At 38.9% G+C, this 25,991-nt stretch overlaps 1 protein-coding gene across 3 annotated transcripts; it reads left to right on the plus strand.

Annotated features, from left to right (window-relative positions):
* Positions 1-638: 638 nt before the first annotated feature.
* dync1i2a (dynein, cytoplasmic 1, intermediate chain 2a) lies at positions 639-25,627 on the plus strand. 3 transcript variants are annotated; one of them, XM_028022953.1, is made up of 17 exons: positions 639-750; positions 2,632-2,743; positions 3,087-3,204; positions 4,792-4,879; positions 5,820-5,909; positions 6,196-6,311; positions 14,044-14,133; positions 15,034-15,196; positions 15,276-15,375; positions 16,912-17,037; positions 20,518-20,664; positions 20,753-20,866; positions 21,320-21,453; positions 22,405-22,549; positions 23,819-23,959; positions 24,084-24,209; positions 24,716-25,627. In XM_028022953.1, exons 2-17 carry the CDS (start codon positions 2,642-2,644, stop codon positions 24,827-24,829), a joined length of 1,914 nt encoding a protein of 637 aa, XP_027878754.1. In that variant the 5' UTR covers positions 639-750; positions 2,632-2,641; the 3' UTR covers positions 24,830-25,627. The 3 variants fall into 3 exon arrangements, with proteins under 3 accessions (XP_027878754.1, XP_027878755.1, XP_027878756.1); XM_028022954.1 differs by having other exon boundaries at positions 5,820-5,879; XM_028022955.1 differs by lacking the exon at positions 5,820-5,909.
* The last annotated feature ends 364 nt before the right edge of the window (positions 25,628-25,991 follow it).

A 25,991-nucleotide genomic window follows, 5' to 3' on the forward strand; every position in this document is an offset into this window, starting at 1 on the left:
CTGTTGAAAGTTGTCCAAGTCAATAATTTCAATGCACATGTCTGAGCAGTACTATGTTATGAACCAGATGTGACATTATATGTTCTACAAATATTTTTTCTCTCTAAAACTCATCAAAGAAGTTAAGATAAACTAAGTAAATATAGTCTTTAAACTTTTATTGCAAGAGGAGTACATCAAAAAGTTCATAAGCCATTATCAATATAGAGTTCCCAGCCATAAAATCACTGTAGCAACACGAATGAATGAATGAACCTTTAAAGCATGTGGACACACATGTGCCTTATTTTTCACAACAATTGGGCACACAACCCACTTCAGAACTGCTCTGCATTATCCTTGAGCTGAGAAATTGAACTTTACAGCTTCTGTTGCCAGATGCAACAGAATCTGGTTATGGTCTCTGGTATCTCTAGAGACATTGAGTTTGACTAAATCTAGACTTAAAATCAATTTTGCTGTTGTTATGATATTGTTAGAATATATATATAGAATTTATATATATATAAAATAATGGTAATTTTTTCAAAGTTGTCAACAGGTTAGTTTATAATGTTGAACAAATTACTATTTTATTTTTATATTCGTTAGAATACCGTACAAAACAATAAGTATTAATGTTTTCCTTCTTTGCACCTGTTGTGAATCGCTTGACCGTTTATTTTCCCTTTTGAACCTACTCGGCACCTGTAGTTGAGTTGGCAGCTCAATTGTTTTGTTTTGGTGGTCAAGTTGGAAGTCTACTTCGAGGTTTGTAATCCAAGGTTTATTATTAAGATGATTATAAGATAAGCCATTTATCAGTTCACTTTTTTGTAGTGGTGTTAGAATCTAAATTAGCCTTTTATTCAGCAGCTTTTAGTTTCTACCGGTTGACTAGCAGCTAAGCTAACTCAGTCGCTTCAGGTTTGCGTTGGTTAAATTGACACATTTTCTGTTGCATGAACTATATTAACACATTCCATAAAAAGTTACAATGTAACCTGAAATGCGAAAGCTTGCTGATTTAAAAAAAAAGGACGGCATTAAGCTACAAGGCAAATTATGAAAAACAAGGAAGGCTAATGCTAGCAGTAGAGAGGCCAGCGGTTGAATGTGGCAGTTTATTCATTAAATTTCGACGCTTAATGAATTGGCTTTAAGTTTAAAAGTTGTACAAGTTTTAGATTATATCCTTTAACGTTTTTATATATATAATTACAATCAGTCAAGCAATGTTTTGAACTAAGAACATATGGAAATATGGTATTAGCTTTAGGGTGGGGCTCATTTAACCTAATCTAATGACCGTGAGTGGACAGTGACCAAAAAGCATCTTGTTGAAAGATGTGTTTAATGCTTTGCTTTTATTTATACTTTTTCATATAGATCTTCTAAAACATTTCACTGGCTTAGTATTTACAAAATTTCGTGATTTTTTTCCCCCACTCGCATATTATATAGACAATAGATTAAGTGTTACAACTAAATAAGTTATCAGTACTGACAGCTGAGATCCACGCACACTGACTTCTGCTATTTAAACAAATCAAAATCTGTGACATATTTTATGTCTAAAAGGTACTGCAGTGCGTTAACTATTTGTGAGCACATCGAGGTGCATTTGGCTGTTTTTTTTTTTTTTGTCCTTACACCAGATGTAATAAAAAGTTATACAGCAGAAAGTATTTTGTATAATTTTGTAAATACAAGGAGTTAATTTTCTTTCTTTTTTAAAATTAAAACAAACCAACAGACAATAATATGTTGCTGCCAAAAAACAATTATTCATATAGAGGTACAAGGCAGTGGATGATCAACTGAGTCATAATTTATATGTCAGGCTTTTGTTGTTTTTTTTGTTTTGTTCTTTAAAGTGATTTGTTACAAAAATATACTTTTCCCTTTTTATATCTCCTACTTTCACTTGGATCAGTAGCCGATTAAGGTCCCTTAATGTAAAGTTGTGGCTTGTCATAATCGGGAACCTGGTTCACATCTTACCAGATTCTCTCACTTTGCTGTAACTTGTGCTAGAAAAGATTAGAGAGCAAAGCTATGAAAGCGCTGCCTCTCAAGCAAACAGCGTCTTCTAAAAAAGTTTTGCTGTGCAAGAATGGCATCTACTCTTTTCTCCTTATTGAGTTGCATTAGTAAGATGAGCTTGATTTGCATTATTTTCTGGTCACACTCAAACATATTTGCTTTTTTTGTTTATTATATTTGTAAATAATTTAGTGCAAAAGTGATGGAAAACATGATTAAGCTAAGGGCTGTCCTAAGATTGTTGGATAGTTGTGTATATTTCTAGACATAGTTAGATGAAGTTTACTTTAAAAGATATGCACGCCAATGAATGCAATCTAAAATTCCCATTTTGTTTTGAGAAAGCTAATTGTTGTTGAGAAAGAATCCCTCTTGTCAAAAATCAATCAGAAATATTTAACTGGTGTGGTCGCAGAAGAAACATAGAAAACCATTAAGTGTAGGTGAGTTTCCTTTAGGATCTTTCTAAGGAAATCCTTAAGTGGAAGGCTTATCATCAGAAAGAGGCATGACTTTTAAAGTTGACTTATCCCTCTTGGAAATCTAATGCAACAGTTTAGCATATATATACAGTATATATATATTTCTTTCCTTCCCTTCCCACAGCTGTGACATCATGTCTGACAAAAGTGAGCTGAAAGCGGAACTCGAAAGGAAGAAGCTACGTTTGGCACAAATCCGGGAGGAGAAAAGAAGGAAGGAGGAGGAGCGAAAGAAGGTATGAATTTTCTGACTTAAGGATTTGTCGTAGTCCGGCATTGTATCTTCATTAGTGAAATGGAAAATATATTTGGCCAAGTTCATTGTACACGACAGAAATGAAAAGCAATCATGGAAATGTTCAAATCTTCTAAAACGATTCTTCCTCCAGTGTAACTGAGCTTCATCTCAGTCTTTTTGCATTTGCCATTTTCTGCGACAGCTGTGAGTTTCTTTCCTTGTTAGTTTAAATTAGAAAGGTAATTATTGTCTTCCTTCAGAGCAAGGTCTGAACGAGAGCAGCTGAATGTAATGTTGATTCCTGAAATAGTCCTGAATGCTTGATGTTTCTCTGTTCGCAGGCGGACCAACAGCAGAAAGACGTTTCACAACAGCAGGATGACTCCGACCTGGAGAAAAAAAGACGAGAAGCTGACGCTCTTCTGCAAAGTATGGGGATAACACCAGATGCTGCAGTTGGTATGTTTATTTATCTGATGCTGGATTGCTTCTATATACTGTCTTGGTAATTATGGAACTGCATAGATCAAAACTAATTCAGTCACAACTGTTTAGCTGCATAATTTATAAAGGTCAGACAGTTGCATAAATCTACTTAAAAAAAGAAAAACTCAATTCGATACTGTGTTGTGCATGACTGGCTGATTTGAAAGTTTGGGAGGTTTTTTTTTCTTTCTATTTTTCACTACAAAAAATAAAAATCAGATTTCCTGAGCCTGTTGATCTACGTTGTTAAAAACAACACAGACAGTTTAAAGCTAGTTTTAAACGCAGACAAATCCAGGTTGATGTTATCCTCTAACTGTAAGAGTAATAAAGTAACATGAGTTTTAGCAATCATAAGTTTTTAAGTTACGCAAATTCATTGGATCCGTCAATACAGATTCTATCTAGGTCTCATAATTGATAATGCTCTTTCTGTTGTATGGTAAAACAATAAAAGTGTCTGAAATTGGCAGGGATGAAAATAATCTGATTGATCAACAATGCATTAATTATGTAAAAAATATATATATTTTAACAAATATGTATATTTGTTAAAACTGTCACCATGTCGTGACAGTTTTAACTGTCACGACATGGTGACAGTTAAAACAGACGACACTGGGTATATAAGACAAATAATTTGTGAGAAGCTCAAGCTCCTCTTGTTTAGTAGGCTGAGTATTCACAATAGTCTCTGCTAGCTGCAGCGTAGCAGAGAGCAAACGCCACATAAGATTGTGAATGACAGCAGTAATACCCTCCTCCTGGGTCTGATTGGTTATATCTCGTTAGCATTAGGTGAAGGCAGATGTTTTTATTCACAGACTGTATGTCCTACATTATATGAGAAAGATACTGTCAAGACATAGTGACAGTTTCAACAAATATGTCAAAATGCACATTTGAAGTTTCGAAGGTAAGGGACTTAAACAATTAAAGCATATAGATTTGAGCAGAATCTCATAGAAGTACTCATCAATCAATCAAATTTTTACTGCATTAGTAGTGGAAACCGTATGTGATGTTTCAAAAACCACATGAAGGAACTGCTAAAAATATCCTCTTCTTTTGATTTTACATTTAAAAGCCACAGGTTTCAGACACTTGATCTAGGAGAAAATCCTTATACAAAAAGTATTTCTAAAAGAAAGTGTGTGTGTAAAAGTTTCCCAAACCTGTGTGCAAAACCTCTGAGCAATTTCTCTATTTAAACAGCAGGTGGCAGAAGAGATCCATTAAAAAGTCAGAAGCTGTTTGGAACATAAATCAGGCAATGATACCATGGTTGTGCTTTTAAAGCAGTTTAAGTTTGCTTAGATGTGCGTAGGTTTTTATTGGCTGAATTTTTCTTCAAGTATTAGAATGTTTTCTTTAATCCAGATACAATTTTTGCAAATTGAGGCCTTATGCTTTGCTTAATTCACTATTTCCTACACATAAAATACATTCTTCCAAGATTTAAGTGGTAAAACATATCCAACAACATGTTGATGTGTTTCTGCTGTTGAGTTGTGAACCAATCAGCTTACCGACCATATTCTGTCTCTGTCTCTAACGTAGCCCCTCCTCCCATGACTCCTGCTCCCAAATCAGCGGAAACTCCTAGTGAAACCGGCAGCCAGGACTATGATGGAGCCGTGGGACCCAGGTACACAAACACACCCAAGAATCCCTCAGCAAGAGTCCAAACCGCAGCGCAGGAATTTACAAGTGTGGAGAGCATCCAGGCTTCCCTGTTTCGGAAGATATTTCCTACCTAAAGCAAATTCTACAGTAGATATTTATTGCTTCTTTGCGTCTCTTATAAAAGATAATTCTCTCTTTCTTTTTTTTTTTCTCCTGCTTTGACATGTGATCAGCCTTTTGCAGATTGCAGATGTGTTTTGCTGTAAATATTGCTGTAAATGTGCTGAAACGCATTGTCAGCTTGTGTATTTTGCTTTTATGTGCCTGTTGCTGTGTTTTACTGTGACATAAAGGTTACAGATGCCAGTAAATCCTGCAGTTTAGCTTAAACTCAGATTAGCTCTGCCATTGCTGCAGTGAGTGATGACAAATTTATGCCAACCAAGGACATGTTTATTTCATTTATGTGCCACCAAATTAGAATGCTCCCAAATTAACAATGAAACAGCGGGTTGCTGTGACGCCTGGGGGACTTCTTAACCCCTAATTAGAGCCCCCTTCCCTGGGCTGAAATTCAAGCTCCCCCAGTGTCCCATCAGGCCCGGTGAGCTGTTCCCACTACGTGTTGACTCATTTCCCTCACCAGCATGGCCATTTCCTACACACATGGAGGTCATGTTTTCTCCCAGAGGGATCCCCTCTCCACCACCACCATTCTGGCTACACAACGCTCAAAGCCTTTGGTGTGACAAAGTTTGGACAGATCCACTGTTCAATTTCTGTTTTTTTTCTTTTTGCTGGGACTTTAAATCTGCATTGGATATGTAATGGTATAAATTGAACAGACTTTCGATCGTTCCCATCAGCATGTTCTGATGCTAACATTATCTGGTCTCTTCATTTGTGCTTGCTTGTCGGTCTGTCTGTCACTAATGCTGCCTTGTTGCTGTGACACTAATCAGGACTCTGCACTGGGACTCTGACCCGTCCACTCTTCAACTTCACTCTGATTCTGAGCTGGGGTACTGGACACTCTCTTCTCTCCTTTCCTGGTCATTTTCCTTTCTCTCAATCTATGGCATGATTACTTTAGCTTTCAGGGTCATTGTTAAGTTGATTCAGTCCAGGAGAAACGGTGACGTCATGCATGTTGAAAAAATCTGATTATATAGCGCTAATAAATTGTGAACTAATCAATTTCTTTCACGGTACCAAGAAAGACAAATTATTTTAGATAAGCTAAAGAGTTTCTCTGAGTGAGGTGAGAATTGTTGCAAAATATATTAAGGATGGTTGATGTTAGGTGGTGCAGAGTTTGAGTTGTTCTGTGTTTTATAGGCGCGTGACTCCAAAACTGGGAATGGCCAAAGTCACACAGGTGGACTTCCCACCACGTGAAACAGTGTCCTACACCAAGGAGACTCAGACACCAGCCCCCGCCCAGGCTAAAGAAGGTGATTTATGTTTGTTTTGTTTTTTTTTAGATGTTTTTTTTTTTTTTTTTTTTTCAAAAAATCTGAAATCTGTGCTTTTTTATGCAACTTTGCCCTGTCTCTACCGATTTTAGCTGATTCCACTTTCTGTCTAAAATTAATTAATATAAATATATAATTTTTTTTTTTTAAGTTGTCCCTATGTGATCATTAAATATCTTGTTAGAAGCGAGAGCTGCACAATATATCAAATCACAGTCAACATCGCAATCTCCGAGTGTGCAATTTAAAAGGACTTCTTGGATGCGACATCAGTAGGACTGCATGGTATCAGGGAAATATTTAATTGCAACAGTATGTTTGAAAATTACGATGACTATATTAATTACAATTAACCCACATTTGCTGACACTTTTCTTTCTTTACCATTACGTAATTTCCCTGCCACTCAGTGAGCTTTAATGTCTCAGCAGTTAAAGATACACATCAGCTGTGGGCATTAAGGGTAGTTAGAGACCATTCATCAGGCCAGTGTAAGTGCATATTGCGTGATATATAAACTATTGCCTATAATTCGTATCAGTACAATCAGTATATACTGATATACAGCGTGTAAAATTGTGTAGTATTATCCTACTAAATGTTGTACCCAAGCAATCATTTGTGTTTGCAATGTTGCAAAAAGTAATATTAATAGGATCATTTCATACTCTCTTCAAATATATACTAATCATCAGGGTGTAAATGAAATAATGTAACCTTCCAAATGTAGCTGCAAAGTTGGATGAAGTGCAAACTGTCTTACCCACACCTGTTATAGTTCATAGCGATTAAGATGCTAAAGCTCACGGGGAGTGGTGGGTTCACGGTGGAAAGGAAAGAAGAGTGAGAATAATGTGAGTTAGATCTAATATTCAATAATATTGAAGCTATTTGACTTTCTTTTAAATAATGTGACCCTATTTGGAGCAGAGGTGACGTCACACTATGTAAGAGAGCTCAGTTGCTGAAAAAACAGGTTTTACTATTATTTAAATTAAGAAAATGATTACAGAATTGATGTGAAAAGAATGCTATTTTTAGCATCCTAAATGCTAAATTAGGATGCTGAAACTGAAATGTTCTTTGCTTTTTAAACTTTCTGTTATCTGCTGAAAATCTTGCTCTCTCTCACAGCTTGAATTAAACACAGACATTTAGTCTTTTAAAAAGCTTCCTGGATCCCACTGCTTCTCTGATTTCACTTAAGCAATTCAACAACACTGAAAATAATTATTACCTTTGTGTCTTCTTACTGCTATAACAACTTCCACACTGAAGAGTGTTGTTGTTACCATGACCTAGTAGTCCTTTGATATGTCATCTGCAGCACTGCAGGAAATGACAAAAAGAGTTTCGCATTTGCAAGTTACAGGTCGAGCTAAAAATCATCTAGTTCTGGTCACAAGCTGATTTCTCTGTTCATCTCCACTTATTCGTTATGTTCGGACTAATAAGGTTTCAAAATGTTGCTTCTTTAAGATATGTATTATTTCTTGAGGTTGGAGGGGGAGGTAACGGGAATATTTGGGGAAAAGAGGAAAATGAATGACGTGTGGAAAAGCTTTACAAAGCCCTGAGATGAAAGTGATGGGAAAATGAGATGTAAGAAACACAAGAAGTCAGAGCAGAGACTCAGTTCAGACGGGCTCTGCTCCTCTGAACCCCACCATCAGCTCGGCTTTGGTGTAATTAGCGAGCAGGATGAGAAACCAGTGACAGGAAGGAGAAATGCGATTGGAGCGGAAGATATGAAGCGCTGTGCGTTCAGCTGCTTATTGCCTCTGAAGCGTGTTGATATGTATGTAATTGCTGCTCTGAAGCTTTCATGTGGATGGACAAACAGAATATTTGTGCCGAAATCCACATGTTGAACACATGTTGTATTAAATATTCAATATTCCCAGTTGAGCTGCTTGTTCTTGGATGATTTTTTTTGTTGTCTTTGTTTTATTTTTTGCAACGACAGATGATGAATAATGGCCTTGTCTCACATCCTGATGAGGATTTTGGTTTTGAACCTTCACTTTAAGCTACTGGATGAATTTGTCTTTTAACTCATCTCAGTTTGCACCAGTTAACACACGTCTTCAGTGTCCATGAAAGCTTGGTTTGGATTTTAAACAGTGTACTGATGTGTAGAAAATTCAGAGATGACATGCAGAGTGCGTAAGGTCAGATTTTTCTCTTGTTTTGGAAAGGGGCTTGTGGCGGTATACTACAAACCAAACTAGTGAAGGATGAAGAGCATCTTTTTTTGCTCCTTATTTCTCTGGCCTCCACTGGGTATAGTAAGACTGTGTTAAACAACGATGCTCTCTGCCAGCTGTTCAACACAGAGCCCCCCCTCCCCCTCTCTGCCACTATGTAATCATTTCATCAACTCCTTCGCTTCCCCTGTCTTCTCCCTTCACCGAACAGGCACATAACAAAACGCACTCAGTGACATTGTGCATTTTCACACCATCACTTCTGGCGCCCGATGAGACGGCGATGCCTCCCCATCTTGCTCCCGTTTGCCACATTTGTGATGCGTGGGGTGGCGTCTGGCCTGCTTTCTGATTGAGTTATTTATTGTGTTGTGGAAAGGAGGCAGCGGTGCCGCACTCTCAAGGTCAGCAGGCGGTGGCATTAGAGGGACCGGCTATCGCGCACTGGCTGCTGCAGGTTGAGGGTTCCCACTGTGTGTTCCTGACATCCCAGAAAAACGAGTTGAAGATTCGAGATCACCAGCTATGTTCACACCTATAAGCGAGAGCAACAATGAGCAATCAAGGAGAATGCTATCTAATTTTTTTGTTTGTTTTTTTCCTGAGAAGCTTCTGCTAATGCTGCAAAATGGAGCTACTAAGCAATCCTTGATGTCCTAGTGACCTTGAAATTTTGTAGTCTTTATCTTATTTTTATGTGTAGAAGAAAGTATTTGTAGCCACAATACAAAAAAGTAATAATTTTTGGGACCTAAATTGTTCTGATGCTCCATTATTTGATATTACAAACCTGAAGGCATCTGATTGTTTTTATAATCACCATAGTTGTAAGGTATAATTAGCAAAATATTTGAACAAGCTGAAAAAATGACTAAAAAATGGTTTTACTTAAATTTAAATATGGAATTTGATTTGATAGAAGTGTGATTGTAGTTATATCAAGGAAAGATATTTCCACAATAAATTTTTTTTTAACAATTTGGTGGTGAAGCACCAAGTCTTTGAGATTGGAAGGCCTCCTTTCCATCACCCTCATCTTTAAATCCCTCCACAGACTCAAGTCTGGACTCTGTCCAGGCCACTCCAAAATGTCATTACCTCTGCTCAGAAGAAACATGCTGGTAAAATTGAACGACCAGTGTTAAACCTGAGTTTACTAGTGTTCATAAATAATTTTTGTCCTAACTATATTAAGAAAATAATAAAACCATTCTCAAAACCAATACATTATCTTTCTTTATCGTATCCTTTTTTGTTTTCCTAGATCCGATGTTAAATAATTTGCAGCCGTTTTCAATATAATTTGGGGAAAAAATGTTTTTTACATTTACAATATCATGTTTTGGATTAAATTGTCATCTTACTGTTAATAAAGTCTTATCAAGTAAGCATGATGGAAAAAAACATTAAAATCATATTTTAAAGATGACTTTTCAGCTAAGTGAGCAGCAGACAGACCTTAGAAAAAACTGTTTTTTTAAGTAACCTCTTAAACCTTTTGTGCTTCCTGTAATATTTATATAAAACACCTTATAGACATAATGGAGTGCTGACCTGGAATGTTATTTGTTGCTAAGATCTGCTGATAGTAGCACAAAATATTCACCTAGCTGTTAAAAAATAAAAGTAACATTTTTTGTGGTTCATCATCTCGTCACTGGTCAAGAAATTTGGTCAGACTGAAAATTGGAGGATGAACAGAGGATAACTGGTGCATCTGTACTTTGTTGGGCTTCAGTTCTTTCGATTTTTTCCACAGTACTATTTGTGAGACATCTGATTAGTTTAACTAGCACTCCGAGGCTGTACAAGACCATATGACTAACTCCTATCATAAAAGTTTATTGAGTTTAAAAAAACAAACCTGTAGAAGAATATTTTGCTTTCAGAGCGATAAAGCTGACATTTAAATTCACAAAACAACACTAAAAAGAGAAAACCATTAGTATTAAACAATGAATTTAAAAGAATTGGTTTATTAAATTCAATACAAATCCTGACTGCAAAGTTAACTGAATAAACACTTTTCATTGCAGCAATGTAAACGGCACACTTTCCGTTAGAGTTGCACAGCATATCAACTCATGATTGTCATTCTTGCAAAGGGTTGCTTTGATGCGATATTTTGCCTGCTAATATATATTCAAATGTCATACATTCATGCTCTGCATGCAAAAAATATACATTCAGTATATCGGCTAAACTTCGAGTGCCCTTGATGCTTACTTCTGATATATTTAGTGTCTGAAACACTGAAACTTGTGAAGAGTTGTGATGACAAAAAAGGAAAGACTCGGGTGTAATTTTCAACAATTACATTGGCTCTGTTTGTTTCCTAATTTCTGTTTCCAATCCATTGATGGCTCTCCATATGTGTGGAGTTTGTAGTAAAGGAAGTGTTGTGTTAATCTACTAAACTGGTGAACGTGTCAATGCTGCAGTATTCCCAGACTGCATCAATATGCTGTCTTCAATAAAAGGCTGTAATTATGGAATAAGATATTGTTGGACGCTGTGGGGAGGGTGGAGGGTGGATTGGTTGGTTCAGCACTGCATTTCAAAAGACTCGTCAGGAACACAAGTATGCCGAGCGGTTCAGTAAATCTCATATTTAATTGAATGTGATTGTTTTAATCATTTTAAATTTAGAGGTAGGTCAAAACTTTTAATCATAAAGTCCTTAAAGGCCTGCTTGCTTCAAGTGCCACTTGGAATTGTGGTCAGCTTTTATGCACTTGATGATTAGTAGTGCTTGAATATCTGTCGTAGAGTAGCTGATCATTTCAAGGAGAAAATGTGATGTTTTCTTTTTTTAATTTTTCTCATTGTATAATTTTTATTAATGTGCGCCCTTTTTGATTTTGACATGCGAGTCTCCCGGAGGTTTACTTTTTTCCTTCAACCAATACTGCCGTTCGCTATTTGGAAGGTTTAGATACTTATGTTAGAACCACTTTACTTTTAAGATGAACGATGGTAGTACTATTATATGTCTGTGGTATTAGACTACTGGTTTTCTGTGGGTTTGTAAGTGATGTTTAATAGAGAAATATCAGCTAATGCCTGGAAACATAGGATTTTCAGCTTGATCGTTCCAGACCAGTGATATGCTGGCTGGTTGAAAACTCAAATCAGATCTTGTTTTTAATCCTTGATCACACGATGCTAAGCTTTACCAGGTGGCAGTAGCAACATAACTCTTCGCTTAGCTTTAGATGAAGGCAGAGGGATCACAGCTATTTAAAAAGTAGCTATATTTTAATGACATGTGGAGATTTATTGTGGTGAATTCAGGCTGCAAGAGAGCTGGACTTTCATCAGATAACGGACTGAATGGAGTATTCGTGGAGAAATTTATCCATAGATTTTCTAGACCGTAACTCTAAATTATTTGTAGAAAATTCACCTATTTGTGGATTTTTCAGTAGATCATTTTCAAAATATTTGGTTGGAAAAAATGCAGTGTTGACTGCTAAAATACCTAGATGCAAGGCTACTTGACATGCTACTGGCTAGCATTTGCAAAACAGCCAAACGAGAAGTGCAATTTCATTTCCTTAGCGCTGATTTGCTGCACCCCCAACAGCGGAAATAAGAAAGACTGTAGAAAATCCTTTCAGTGGCATTCCTATAGTTGCTTATATCATTTTAAAATCTGTATCAGCAAATCAAAGCTTTAAAAAAAGCCAAAGACTAAAATTTAATCTCAAAATTTTGCTCTGTACATCTCTGATCTTTGAGTTCTTAAAGTGCGGCACTGAAGACGAAGCCTGGCTGACTTCTCCAGCTGGGTACAACAGTTGTTTAATACTTGTTTATCCTTTACCATGTTTGCATTAATGTGTTGTCTTTTGACTTGGACTTGCCGTTGCTCTTTCCACCCCTCCACTCCCTGTCCTATACTGCAACCCCCCCCCCCCCCAAAAAAAGCTTTTATTTCTTAAGTGGTACAAAAGCCATAATTGGACTTGCTTTGAAAGAGGTGTCAGTGTATGGGACATTGGTGATCCGGGTGAATTCTGCTAAATGCAACCCACCCACCCTTGCTGCTTCTACCCCCCACCCGCACGCGCGCACAGCCCCCCAGCGGGGTCACCAGGATCACTAGCTTTTCTCCAAATGGCCATTTTGGCTGGCAGGTGCATTATACCCTTTATTTTCAGATTGTCTGTCCGCTCCTAATGCCTGGCAGGTTGATTGCTCCGGCTGCCTCGCCAGGGAAAGGGCTGACGAACGCGGCCGGGACTAGCTGAAAGACAGTGATTACTGTTTTCCTTTAAGCCTGATTGAGGCCCTTGAAAGGAAAGATTTTAACCTTCTCCTGTTGGGAGTAGGGTATGGCTGCACGTCGAAATGACTCGTGTCATCAACCCGATTCTGTAAACTCATCAGCGCTCCCAATAACCTTCGTCCCTCAACCCTCCGTCTGAGGAAAGGGATAAATCACTTTATGGACAAAGTGACGGATGACATTATCATTTAGATTATCTCACTGGGAGAGAAACTCTTGCTTGTGGTGTGGTGATCTTAGATTAACTGCAAACGCTTTTGGAAACAAAGCAAGAACGTTCCCCTCCCCAGTTTGAATTGCGTCTTTCCTCCTTTCATTTTACGTTTAATACCACCTCGAGAAGATGTCTTGGGAAGAATCACGTTAGTCTTCTTTGAGGTGAAACCTGTGTGCAGTTTGCCAGCTGGTGTGGCCTGTATTTTGTTGTACATTCTCGGAGCCTGAATAGGAGCTGCAGGACCTCCTGCTAGGACGGTAATTGCGCAGGCTTGCCGTTCAGGGGGAGGCTTGTCTGGAGGCGGCCATGCGGAAAACCTCTGTGCCATCCCCATGCCACCTCTGAAGTGCGCAAGACAATCCCTGCATCACCATCTGCTTTTGCACCATGCCGTCATCTGGTCAAGTCCAAAAGGATGGGCCGAGGCAGCTGCTCCTCACCCTCTGCCCCGTGGCCTATAAGGGGGCAACCTGCAACTGGGACACAGAGGAAACGGCTACACTGACAGCCAGACTCCCTTTGAATGGATTGTGTCTCATTAACAGTTGGGGAAAGACAGGGGTCCCTATGACAACAAGACACCCGCTGCGCCGTGTCCCTTTAATACAAACTTCCCTTCTATGAAGGAGCAGGTTCCTCTTTGAAAAGCAACATAGTGCTGACAAACCAAACAAATGCAAGGCAGAGATACAAAATCACTCTATTGCTGCTCCCGTAATCGCTGGGTGGAGCTTTTATTGAAAGCGAAAATAATGAAGGTGTGAAATAAAACAGCCAAGCTGCATGAAGCATCCGTTTGGCAGCGTAATCGTTCCTCTTGAGAAAGTTTTCCACTTTATTTTGATTTTTAAATGCTATTGTAATATAGAAATCTGACAAAAAACAGGTAATCACAAGGATGTAACCTTTTAGGGTTTGTTTTACGCATCTGGAGGTAAAGTTTGTAGAGGCTCGTTTAATCTGTAATCTGAGTTTTTATGACTTTTTGATCAACAGAGGAAGAAGAGGAGGAAGAAATTGCTCCAGCTCAACCAGTAGTCGAGAACCAAACTGAGACACTGTACCAGAAAGAAGTAGAAGAAGAAGGTAATTCACTACTACTAATCCTAACTGTACTAAAATTTCAATTGGAGTTGTTGGGATTTTTACAGAGCATCACATAGATGCCTCCCAAAGACATTCATACATCTTTAGATAGACCATCACAAAGTGCTTTTGAATCCAGAGCCCTTTACCTTAAAATAAAATCGACTGCCTTTAGAACTGTAATTCTGACCTCAGAACTTTGGTAGGCAACATAAGAAAACCACCAGCATCACAAGGCCAGGCAGGCAGAACATTAATTAGAGAAGCAGCAAAGAGGACCTACTATTAATCTGGATCTGCAGAGATCTAAAACTCAGATGGAAATATCTGGCAACAGAGTAACTATTGTCCAAGTGTGAAATTGTCATACTTATAACGCCATTAAAAAGTCCAGCTTGCAATTTGCCTTAAGCCAGGTGGTTACCCTGGTCAGTTGAGACAAAAATGTTGCTTTTTGACCTACTTTTGGGGGGAAAAAAACAAAAGTCTTTGTAGTAATCCACACAGTGACACATGGTTGTGGCAGCATCACAGTGTGATCCACACAATGTGATTGAAATCAAAGAAAACCTGTGAAAAAAAAATCCTTTTCACAGATTTTCTTCCAATCCGTCTGACTGACTTAAACTATTTTTTTACGGAGAACAGACAACAACGTTGCTAGTAAGCCTTGCAACTGCAACTCATCTGAAACTTTTCAGGAATTTCAATTGTAGAAAAAAAAAAGTTATTGTCCTTCCTCTTTGTACTGGTCTGCCACATAGAATCCCAATAAAATCCATTAACCTTTGTGGTTTTGGCTTAACAAAAATGGAAAGGTTTTAGATTTCTTTTTTTACTTTTCCAATTTTTTTTATTTTCCACATCTCCACAACAATAAGTTTCCGTTTCTATGTCAAGCCCCGCCGCATGAGCTGACCGAGGAGGAAAAACTCCAGATCCTCCACTCTGAGGAGTTTGCTAACTTCTTCGACCAGAGCACCCGCATTATCGAGCGAGCACTCTCCGAGCACGTGGACATCTTATTTGACTACAGCGGTCGTGACCTGGAGGACAAGGAAGGGTAATGGTGCTTAATTCGAAAGCCGTAATTTTTTATTTGAAGTATTACTTTTTATTGATTGATGTTATTTCCTCTCCAGGGAAATTCAGGCGGGAGCAAAGCTTTCACTGAACAGGCAGTTCATGGACGAGCGCTGGTCCAAACATCGGGTCGTCACCTGTCTGGACTGGTCTCCGCTGGTGATTTTCTCTGACAGTTGCACCATTTTAACACATCCCTCAAAGCGCCGTTAAGCAATTGTTTAATCAAACTCCTTTTTCTTAAAAAAAAAAAAATTGAAGGAAAAATTGAATGTAATGGTTTCTAATTGGCTTTTTAAAGGGCTTTGATCATGTTTTATGGTTACCTTGCTTCAGTTTGACAACATTTCCCTTTCAGCCAAAACTCCCTCAGGAAAACCAAGTTTGGTACCGTACACATTGTACCCGAGTCCGTCGGCTGTAATGATTTATTTCCTCTGGTGTCTAAGGTCATTTCACTCCTGATTCTGCAATGGATTTTGACAGTGACTGAGCACCACCTCTTTGTTCACTGTATTTCTAGCCAAGAGCAACATTAACACCTGAAAAACCTCAGCAGCATCCTGCAAACATCCACAACGTGTTTGTATATTTAGATGCTGTTTCCTTTTTGATTTTGGATGCAGTTTTATCACCATTTTGAAACAAAGTTTTTTTTAATTTAATTTTATTTTTAACTGTTCCTGGAGTAGTCATGTTTTTATGAAATAATAAAAGGAATAAAGGATATTATTAAGGATCTGAAATGGACTAGCTGTGGGAAACGAGCCACAAATATGTACGAAAAGAGTCACTTTTTCATTGTAGACGTTTGGGCTTTTGAAAATTTTATTTGTTAAAAAAATAAATAATATCCATCATCTCGTTTTATTTCCATAGTTCAGAGTGATGTCAACTCGCCATCTTGTTTGACAAGCATGTTTTACAGATTTTAATTTTTGGATCTTGATTTCAGGTCAACGCTACGACAGAATACTAGGGCCAATTTTTTTTTACAATTTTGTTTTACAATAAAATCATGCCTTAAATATCAATAAAGTCATTATATTAGGAGACTTCAGTTGTAGTTTTATGAAAGCTCCTTCACAAAAAATAGCAAAAAACTAAAATGAAGAATTTTAACATCTTGTGAAGTTATACTTTGCTATCAGTTTTACGAATAATAAAATACTTTATCTTTTAACAAGTCAGCATTAAATCATTATCAGGAGTAGGACTTGAATCGACTGAGCAAACGACTGGGTCTATTTTGGAGAAAAAAAGCCACACAACTAAACTGCTCATGTCAGAGGTTGATAACTAGAAGCTTTTTTTTTTTTTTTATTAAAACAACTTTTTTTCTTAATTTTGAGATGTTCTTCTGGTAAAATCGAATATATGATCTGCTAATATTATGACTTTATTCTCATAATTAAACAAAAGTTCTTGTAGCCTGGCCCTAATACTCCATCGTACAAATTCACAGAAGAGGAGATTGAATAAAAACATTAAATACTTCATGTTGGCGATGTTGTTTTTTAGAAAAGAAAGCGAGAAAAAATGTACTAAAATTGGATCTGACATGACAAAAATCAGAGATTTTATTTTTAAGCCATATTGCCCACCCGTATACTGGCAGCTGTTGCTTTTCCAAATACAACTAGATGTGAGGAGTGTGTCTATTTTATCCATTTGTTTTCTTTTTTCTTTCACTAGTATCCTGAGCTCCTGGTCGCCTCCTACAACAACAACGAGGAGGCTCCACACGAACCAGACGGCGTGGCTTTAGTCTGGAACATGAAGTACAAGAAAGCCACGCCAGAATACGTCTTCCACTGTCAGGTACCAAAACCAACATCCCTCACTTTTCCTTCTTGAACTCCCTTCTGTGTTTTTTTTTTTTGTTTTTTTTTCCTGCCCCACCCCCAAAAATCCACCTCGCTCCACAAGTGTGGAGCAGCGCCAACCCTTTTGCTCCCCCTTCCTGCCTCCATTCACATGGTGAGTTCACCACGCTGGCATTCACCTCCACCACATCTTTCCACAAACACATGTTCTGGAGAAGACCCGTGGCGCAAGACCTGAACGGACTCCAAGAGCTGCAGCAGGATTAAGTGTGGGTGGGTTTGGGGGTGTGGAAGAGGAGGGGGCGCAGGGCTGGTTATCATGTGCATCTAAACAAGGGCTCTGTGTTCAGACAGAGCGAGCTGGGAGAGCCGTTGAGCGCCATGGCTCTGCTCAGCTTTATATTAATGCTGCCCCGAGGCTCCTTCACCAAGACGAGTTGAGTAGAACCACATGTTGCCTTCAGAGCGGATGTCATCGAAGGCTCGCTGCTGAGATGAATAAAACTGAACAGAAGTGTGAATGCAGTTTGCTTTGTGCTTCCAAGTTGGCTCAAAAGCTGGTTGTTTTTTTTCTTTTTCTCTACGTTTTTGTCGCATTATTTCCCTCTCGATGATTATTTGATTAAAAGGTGGTTGTAGCTGAAGCGGTCAGAGTGTTTATAACACCTTCACTGCAGTTCAAACAAACATGGATTCTATTAGAAAGTTAGTTTGTCAACACTGGTGGATATACAAATCTGGTTTCATTTTTGTTTTCCTGGACAAAAATGGAATCTTTTCATTTTACTATGAAGCATAATCAGAAAAGAACACACTGGTTATTAATATTCTGGAAGAATATGAGGCAGGTGATGAGTTACCTGTCTGTAATCATGGGGTCAGTAAGATAAACTTGAAGTAAAATGTCGCAGCAATTTAAATTTGACACACAAATTCAAAAACAGAAATTTAAAACATGATTTTTTTTAGCTTTTAATTAGAAAATAAAAGCAATAATTATTCCTTTTGCTGTTAAAGTAATGTTACTACATTAAAAATGATGACGCCTTTCACGTTCATTTAGCTTTTCGTACATAGCAGCAAATATACAGATTCTTTAAATTCACGGTGGTTTTTAATAATACAGAATATTTCCCCCCACTCTTCTCTGTGTTTAATAACTCAAGCTAATTTTAGCTGTAATTTTCAAAGATAGGATAAATTAAAGTAATACAGTTCTGTTAAAATACAACTAATAAAATAAAGTACCAAATTAAAAAAATCATGAAGTCCTAGAATTAAAAGCGGGTTTTAGGCAGGGACTCTGTCTCTTCAGATTGCAATCTGGATCTGGGAACGTTCAGCAGTAGTTTGTTTGTGAGCCTTGCAACTCCAGCTGGAGTGTGATGACGTGAAACATGCTGCTTGAAGCTCGACTGCTGTACTTAGTTTTACCTTGATGGGAGCGTTGGGTGTTGTACCTTGAGTTTCCACTGAAGTTGAAAAAAATGAAATGGAAAAAGTCACTTAAATAGATATTGTGACAACATGAAGTCGGATAGAGCATGTCAAAAAGCAACACTTCATGGAAGAAATTCAATAACAGATGAGAAATAAAATGATTTCAAAGGATTTGAGAGGTTAGCAAACCATTTGTGACTCAGTAAAGAGACTGATTATGTACTTGCTGTAACATTAATTGCCCATTTGGGGCTTGAATAAATCTCAACTGAAAGGCAACGTCCATTAAGGTCAAAACCACCGTGGGTCAAAATGAACACAAACATATCTTTATGATCCCCAAGACTTTTGCGAAAAATATTCTGTGTACAGAGACAAAATAAATACATTTGTGGAAGGTTACACATGGCATTAAACAGCATTTCAGAAAAAGAACACAGTGTGATTATCTGCAGCTGCTTTGCTGTTTCAAGACCAGGACGACTGGCTGAAAACAAAGGAAACATGAACTCTGCTTTCTAACATTGAATATCTGACCTCTAAGTGACTCAAGAAGCAAAGTTGAGTTCAGACTTGAAATTGATTTAGATGCTGTAAAGCAGAGGTCTTCAACTTCCGTCCTCAAGAACTGCTGTCCTTCGACTTTTAACTGCATCTCTGCTTCAACACACTTCAATGAAATAATCGGGTTGTTATCAGGATTTTGGAGAACTCCGGGGGTAATTTAGTCATTTAATTCAGGTGTGTTGGACCAGGGGCACATTTAAAAGTTGCAGGACACCGGCCCTTTAAGAACTGGAGGTTCTGACCCCTGATGTGGAGTGACCTTAAACAGGTTGTTTATGCTCCTATCCACTCCACTGTGACTGATTTTAAAACAATTCAGGCTCACAGAGGAGTGGGCCATAGTTCCTTCATAGCAATGCAGTCCATTGCCAGTTATCACTACTGCTTGACTAGTTATTGGGATTAGGGAGCAATTACTTTAATAAATGCAATTTTAACTTCACTCAGTTTGGTGATCTGAAACATTTAAAAATATTATGGGTAATTGGACCTGTCACAATAACAATTTTTACTGGAATTGTCCAAGAAGTAACTGCGATAAATGATAATATTGTTGTTTTGATATCGTTTTTAAGTCATATATTGGAAATGGCATAATGCAAGTTTGCCCTCTTAAGGACTTTAATTTTGTACAGAACACTTAACACTGGAGTTGCCATTCATTTTAAATACCCAAAATAAAACACAACCACAAACTATGAAGAAAATGGAAATAAAAACCACACAAACGGGTGTGGCAAAATTATAAATAAAATGGATTATGGAGTCTTTATAAACAAAACTACCCTTCAAAAAAATATTAATCACCAGAATGGAAATCATTAAGCTCATTTCAATTTTATTATGCGATTGATTTACCAATTAATTGCTTATTGCGACAGGCGAAGGAGTAATATATTCAGGCTTTCTGAAGGCCATACCAAGTTTGTCTTTAGACTTTGCTTTTTCTCAGATTTTCTCTTCTGTCTCTACACCTGAACATATTGGTGATTTGTGCAGTCTGACAGTCGTCTGCAGCACTTGGCCCGTCTGAAAGTGATGTTTGAAGGAATAGAAAAAAATAGGTGGTTCATTTTAATTGGTTTAATAAAATACAGTGTGATCGAAATGAGTGAAAAAGAAGGCAAAATATGAAGAACAGCCTAAAGAAATAACACTCATTAGCGTTTTTAGAAGATTCCCAGAAAGTTTGGCTCCTGGAAGCCAAACGTACATAAACCAGTTCAGTTCGGTTCTCAGAGGCGGTTTCTGTTGACCTTTTCTCAGCTGGAAGCATCAGCTTTACTCAGGTATGTTGCATTGCAACACTAAAAAATAAATCACCTCATTTTCTAGTCTGTCTCTCCCACAGTTAATGAAATGCAAACCTTGAGTCAAGTTTTCCCTCAAAAGTTCACTTGAAATGTTTCATTTGTTTGACAAGCATCAGAGATCTCACTGTTTGACCTTTTTGTCTTTGGTCTTGCAGTCGGCCGTGATGTCTGCGGCATTTGCAAAGTTTCACCCAAACGTCGTGGTTGGTGGGACGTACTCTGGGCAGATCGTTCTGTGGGACAACAGGAGCAATAAGAGGACCCCAGTGCAGAGGACCCCGCTCTCAGCAGCAGCACACACGGTACTGCGGACGCCCCACGCGGGCGAATTAACTTGATTTATCTTCAACATAGTAGCAGAAAATAAATTCACCTTCACTACGTTCGCAGCACCCGGTGTATTGTGTGAACGTAGTCGGCACGCAGAACGCCCACAACCTGATTAGCATCTCAACGGACGGCAAGATCTGCTCCTGGAGTCTGGATATGCTCTCCCAGCCGCAGGTGAGGAAAACTCAAACCTCTGTTTGAACAGAGAAGCTCTGATCTGAGCAAGGTGGCTGTTTATGTTAATTCAATATTTGTAAGCGTGGCCAACACGGACCGAACAGCTTCCTTCACTTCTTCCGCTGCCATTGCTAAAACTACAGGCTACAATTCTAATACAGCCATGAAAATCGACGTCACTTTCCACAACTTCTCTTTCTGTTCACTGGAGACTAAAACATGTTACTCCGAGTCTCATTCATGCTGAATGTCACTTCCGATTTATTTCAACATTCAAGTTCACTCGTCCTTCACTTTGAAGGAAGTAGTTTTGGACCACTTGTCCTGCCAAAATCCTGATGTCAAAGTACTGGGTTCGCATGATTGAACTATGCTTTGAGTTTAATAGGTTGCTCTTGGCAACAAACGCGATATCCGTAACGGACGTTGTTCCATGTTTTCCCTCCACAGGACAGCATGGAGCTCGTCTTCAAGCAGTCCAAAGCCGTCGCCGTCACCTCCATGTCCTTCCCTTTCGGAGACGTCAACAACTTTGTGGTGGGCAGCGAGGACGGCTCCGTCTACATGTCGTGTCGTCATGGAAGGTGCGACCGCAGCCTCCCGCCCCCTTTTTCTTTTTTTTTCTTCCATAACTCCTGCAGGAAGCTGAGGCAACCTGTTAAGCCCACCTAGGACCGGGTGTCAAATAAATAAAGCCCACTCGCTTCCCAGCACAGCCCAAATCCAGCACTTGATCTCCTGCTGTTTGAGGTTTCACTCCTGCCCAGTCATCCTGTTTTTCTTTTCCGCTTGTCAGTTTATGTTTGCAAAGGTCATTCAATATAAACAGGGCACACATGCAGGGGAAACAAATCATTTTTTCCCCTCTTGGCGTGTTTCTGCGCTCCAGACAGTTTGTTTACAGTCCGTTGTCCCAGAGAGAATTAAAACTGCAGTTCATCCCACAATGTTCCCGTCTGTGAGTCCGGAGCTGCCCTCCCCGAGTGTCGAAATGTGGCTTGAATCAGCGCAGCCGCTCGGTGGCGTGTCAGCCACCTCCGCAGTGCATCCAGAGAGGGCATCACTGCGAGGTTCTGCACAGCAGAATCACCTCTGTAATTGGGGGGAATAATTTTCCACCTCATTTACAATGGTGTGATACTCTCATCGCAGTTAATAATGCATAAGCATCACTCATGCTGAGTATTTACCCCTCTACATTAATTATCAGAGCCTCAGTTGGATAACAGCTCTACAACATGTGGTTGAAGGGACGCGGGCACTTTCTGCCTCCCTGCTGCTAATTACATGATCTAAGTAAATGATTACTGTGAGCGTGTCCAGGAGAGGTCCGTCTGCGCCTGTTGAGTCCCTTCATGCTTGATGAAACGCTTAAATAGTCACGAGCAGCAGCAGCAAACCCAACTGTTAACCTTTTTAGGGTTTTGTTGCTCTGAAAGCTTTGGCATAGTGTGAGCATGCGTATCTAATCCGAGGGTCACTTCTTCACATCTGTTGCTCGTTATCACGCTCATTCGGATCTGTGCGCTCCACAGCAAAGCGGGGATCAGCGAGATGTTTGAGGGCCACCACGGCCCCATCACCGGGATCCACTGCCACACAGCTGCAGGGCCGCTGGACTTCTCCCACCTGTTTGTCACCTCATCCTTCGACTGGACCGTCAAACTGTGGAGCACCAAGGTAAGACTGCTAAAAGGCGAACGGAGGAGATATGAGGGGTTTCTTAAACTGCAGTGGTTGTGAGTTTTGGAGCAACTTCTTTTTCTAGTTTTGTCATGTGGGAAAGAGACTTCAATGTGTTTTATTGGGATTTTATTCTGCATCTTTGTACAAAACAAACCAGTTTCACTTTTTCTCCCTCTTACCATGTAAGCAGTGCAACCAGTTGCCTAAACTGGAAATAAATTCCATCTTTTGCGTCAAACTCATTTTCATTTTGAGCCACATCAAAATCATGAATGTCTTTAAAGGGCCGGTTCCACCAGTATGTACTGATGAAACCCATTAAACTGTTAAAAATGTGACTAATAGCTGTCTTTGCATTTAATGAGTACCAACTAAAGTTTAATAATATTGAACATTTCTTCACATTGATGTAATCAGGCAGAGTACAGATAAAAATAGATGCAATTTGATTCATAAAATAATACTTGGACACACAATTCATGTTGGAGTTGAGAGTGCCACAAAGAAACGTTATGGCACGCAGAATTTGGACCTGTGGGCATTGAGTCTTACACATGCGCTGTTGAAGTTCATTCCCACAGTGAAATATGGTGGTGGCAGCATCATGCTGCAAAGACGCTTCTCTTTTCTTTTCAGCAGAAACAATGAAGCTGGGGAAATGGATGGAGATACATAGAGGTGCATTTAGGGCTTAAAAATAAAATCTCTTGCTTTTTCAAGCCAAATCCAATTTCCAAATACATTTTTCTTCACTTAAAAATTACAATTGCAATTACAAACACTTACAAATTAAATAAAAATATTTTCAAAAACTTTTATTTGAATCACCTTTAATAGTAGTTGACCTACATCCGAAGTCTAAATAAATATAATCTGTAAAACAATATGTTAAACAATACAGTGTTTTGTCATTTCTAGAATCTTGGGTTTAATTATCAATTTAAACAAATGTAATAAAGAGAAAATATAGATAAAAACCGTTTCTTTTTTGTAACCTTTTAAGCTTGCTTGCATTATTTTCAAGTTTTCAAGAAATTATCCAGGCAGAAGAGAGAGCAGTGTGTGATATGCAAGTGAACATTGTGTCATTTCTAACGTCCTGTCTAAATATCGTAGTTGTAAGTAAAGTCGTAGTAACAGTCGGGTCACAAATGATCAGAATAAGATTTATTTTCTAGTTTCTGAGCAGCCAGTGTGTGAAAAAACTCACATTATGTTTTATTTTCATCAGAATGAGTGCTCCCATGTGTTTCTCCTGTGCAGAATAACAAGCCGCTCTACTCATTTGAAGACAATTCCGACTACGTGTATGACGTCATGTGGTCTCCCACTCACCCGGCTCTGTTTGCATGCGTGGACGGCATCGGCCACCTGGACCTGTGGAACCTGAACAACGACACTGAGGTACGGTTCCTCCTCTGGCACCTTCCTCTCCTGGCTTCCACATGCAGCAGCAGCAGGGGAGTTGTCCGCAGAGCACCGTTCCTCCTCTGATTGATATTCTGCACGGCTGCTGTTGTTGTTTCAGGTCCCCACTGCTAGCGTTGTGGTGGAGGGGAGCCCGGCCCTCAACAGGGTCAGATGGGCTCATACCGGGAGAGAGATCGCAGTGGGAGACTCCGATGGACGCGTTCTTGTTTATGAGGTTAAAGAGGTGAGCAAACATGACTGTTGATCTGGCATGAGCTACACTAATATTTTCCAGGTCATGATTGGTTTGAAAACTTAAAAAAGGGAATGAAAGTGATTCCATATCCCGTTTGTTTTTGTCCTCATTTTCATCCATCCATCTTTCCGTTTTTCCATCCATACATTTTCCTGTTTTTTTTTTTTTTGTTGCAGTTTCTACATTTAAGTTTCTAATTTCTACATCTGAATATGTGCTGAGTTTAGAGTAAAGTTTACCTTTAAAAATAAACCAGAAATAATGACAACTCTGGACATTTCACTCTGGAGAAGAGATTTGACATGCAAACTGTGTAGCCACCCTGAGATTTGTTGCACAAATGAGTGATTAATTATTTAAAATACTCACTTCAGCCTAATGAGATGTATTTAAAGGATCGTTTAATGAACCGCTCTGAGCAGTTCGGGTCTGTGTTATTTAGCCATTATCTGCGCAAATGGCCTGGAGTAACTCTTCTGTGCCCCTCCTTTCAGCAAATTGCAGTTCCGCGAAACGACGAGTGGACGCGCTTCGTCTGCACGCTGGCAGAGATCAACGAGAATAGAGACGACGCGGAGGAGCTGGCCGCTCAGCGTCTGGCTGCGTGAGCTCGTCTCTGCGGCTCGCTGCGGCGTTTAAGGGATCAGCTGGGTGCTCGTTACTGTCGGCCCTGTTTTCTGACCACATGACTGTAGGATGAAATATTTTCCGATTTCCATCACCAGTCTTCCTCAAATAGAGATCCAAGCAGCAGGGTTATCAAACAGCGACGCAAACATGAAGCCATTTATTAAAAAATAAATAAATTTAAAAAATGGTCGTCTTCTCTTCAACCAGATGCCTTAATGTTTATCTGTAAAATCTTTACCTGTCAGTATGTTGGTGCATGTTGACGAGAGCCTTAACTTTTGTGTTTTTCAAGCCAAATAGATGCACCACTGCACAAACTCAGAAATGTCAGTCATGCTCTAGTTGTTCTATTTCTATTAAAGTTATGATGAACCAACCAGGTCTAAAATAATCCAGTGGTGTGATCATTTCAGAGGTTTTCTTTCACTCACCTTGGACTCGAAGGTCATATTAACTACAGGCTTTTAATGATAAACTGAACCACTCAGTTTCAGCATAGAATGATTACTAAACATCAGTACATGCATACATGTACACTTTTTTTTTTATATAGACATCTGCAAGCTTCTTTCTTATATATGGATCTTTTATCTCAAACTAATTTAAATTGGTTGATTTCTCAGCATGAACATTTTAAATTTGAGTTAGGTTGGGTCCTTTCCAGAAGTTTGATGTTGGCCTGGTTTTTCTGTTCCAAAGCCAGTTCTGATGTGTGGTTTTTGTCCAAGTTTCAATTTTCTGTTGATTTCAGGTTAATTAAAGAATCTGGATACATGCCTCTTCCCTGTTTATTTTCACCAAACAGATTCATCTGCACCACTGTCGGCTCACGAGGCCCATATCATGATGTTGCCACCACCATGCAAGGGTTACTACATTGTGCAGTTTAAAAGCCTCGCCTTGTCTCCTCTTGTCATTGGTGCTATGTATTGGTGTGTTTAAAATTCCTGGCGTTTTTTTAACATGTTGACCAATTTTCCGTCTTCTATGAGTTTTGACGACTCCCAACTATAGTGGTTTCATTTCTATCCATGTGTTTTACTGCATGCTGAATTTTGGCTCGTGTACTGTAGATAGAAAATGTGCATCAATTCAAATTATTTTCAAAATAGGTTAAGGTTTTCTGTTGAAACAGTATCC

The sequence above is a fragment of the Xiphophorus couchianus genome, chromosome 7 (assembly GCF_001444195.1).
Source record: "Xiphophorus couchianus chromosome 7, X_couchianus-1.0, whole genome shotgun sequence".
NCBI lineage: Eukaryota > Metazoa > Chordata > Actinopteri > Cyprinodontiformes > Poeciliidae > Xiphophorus > Xiphophorus couchianus.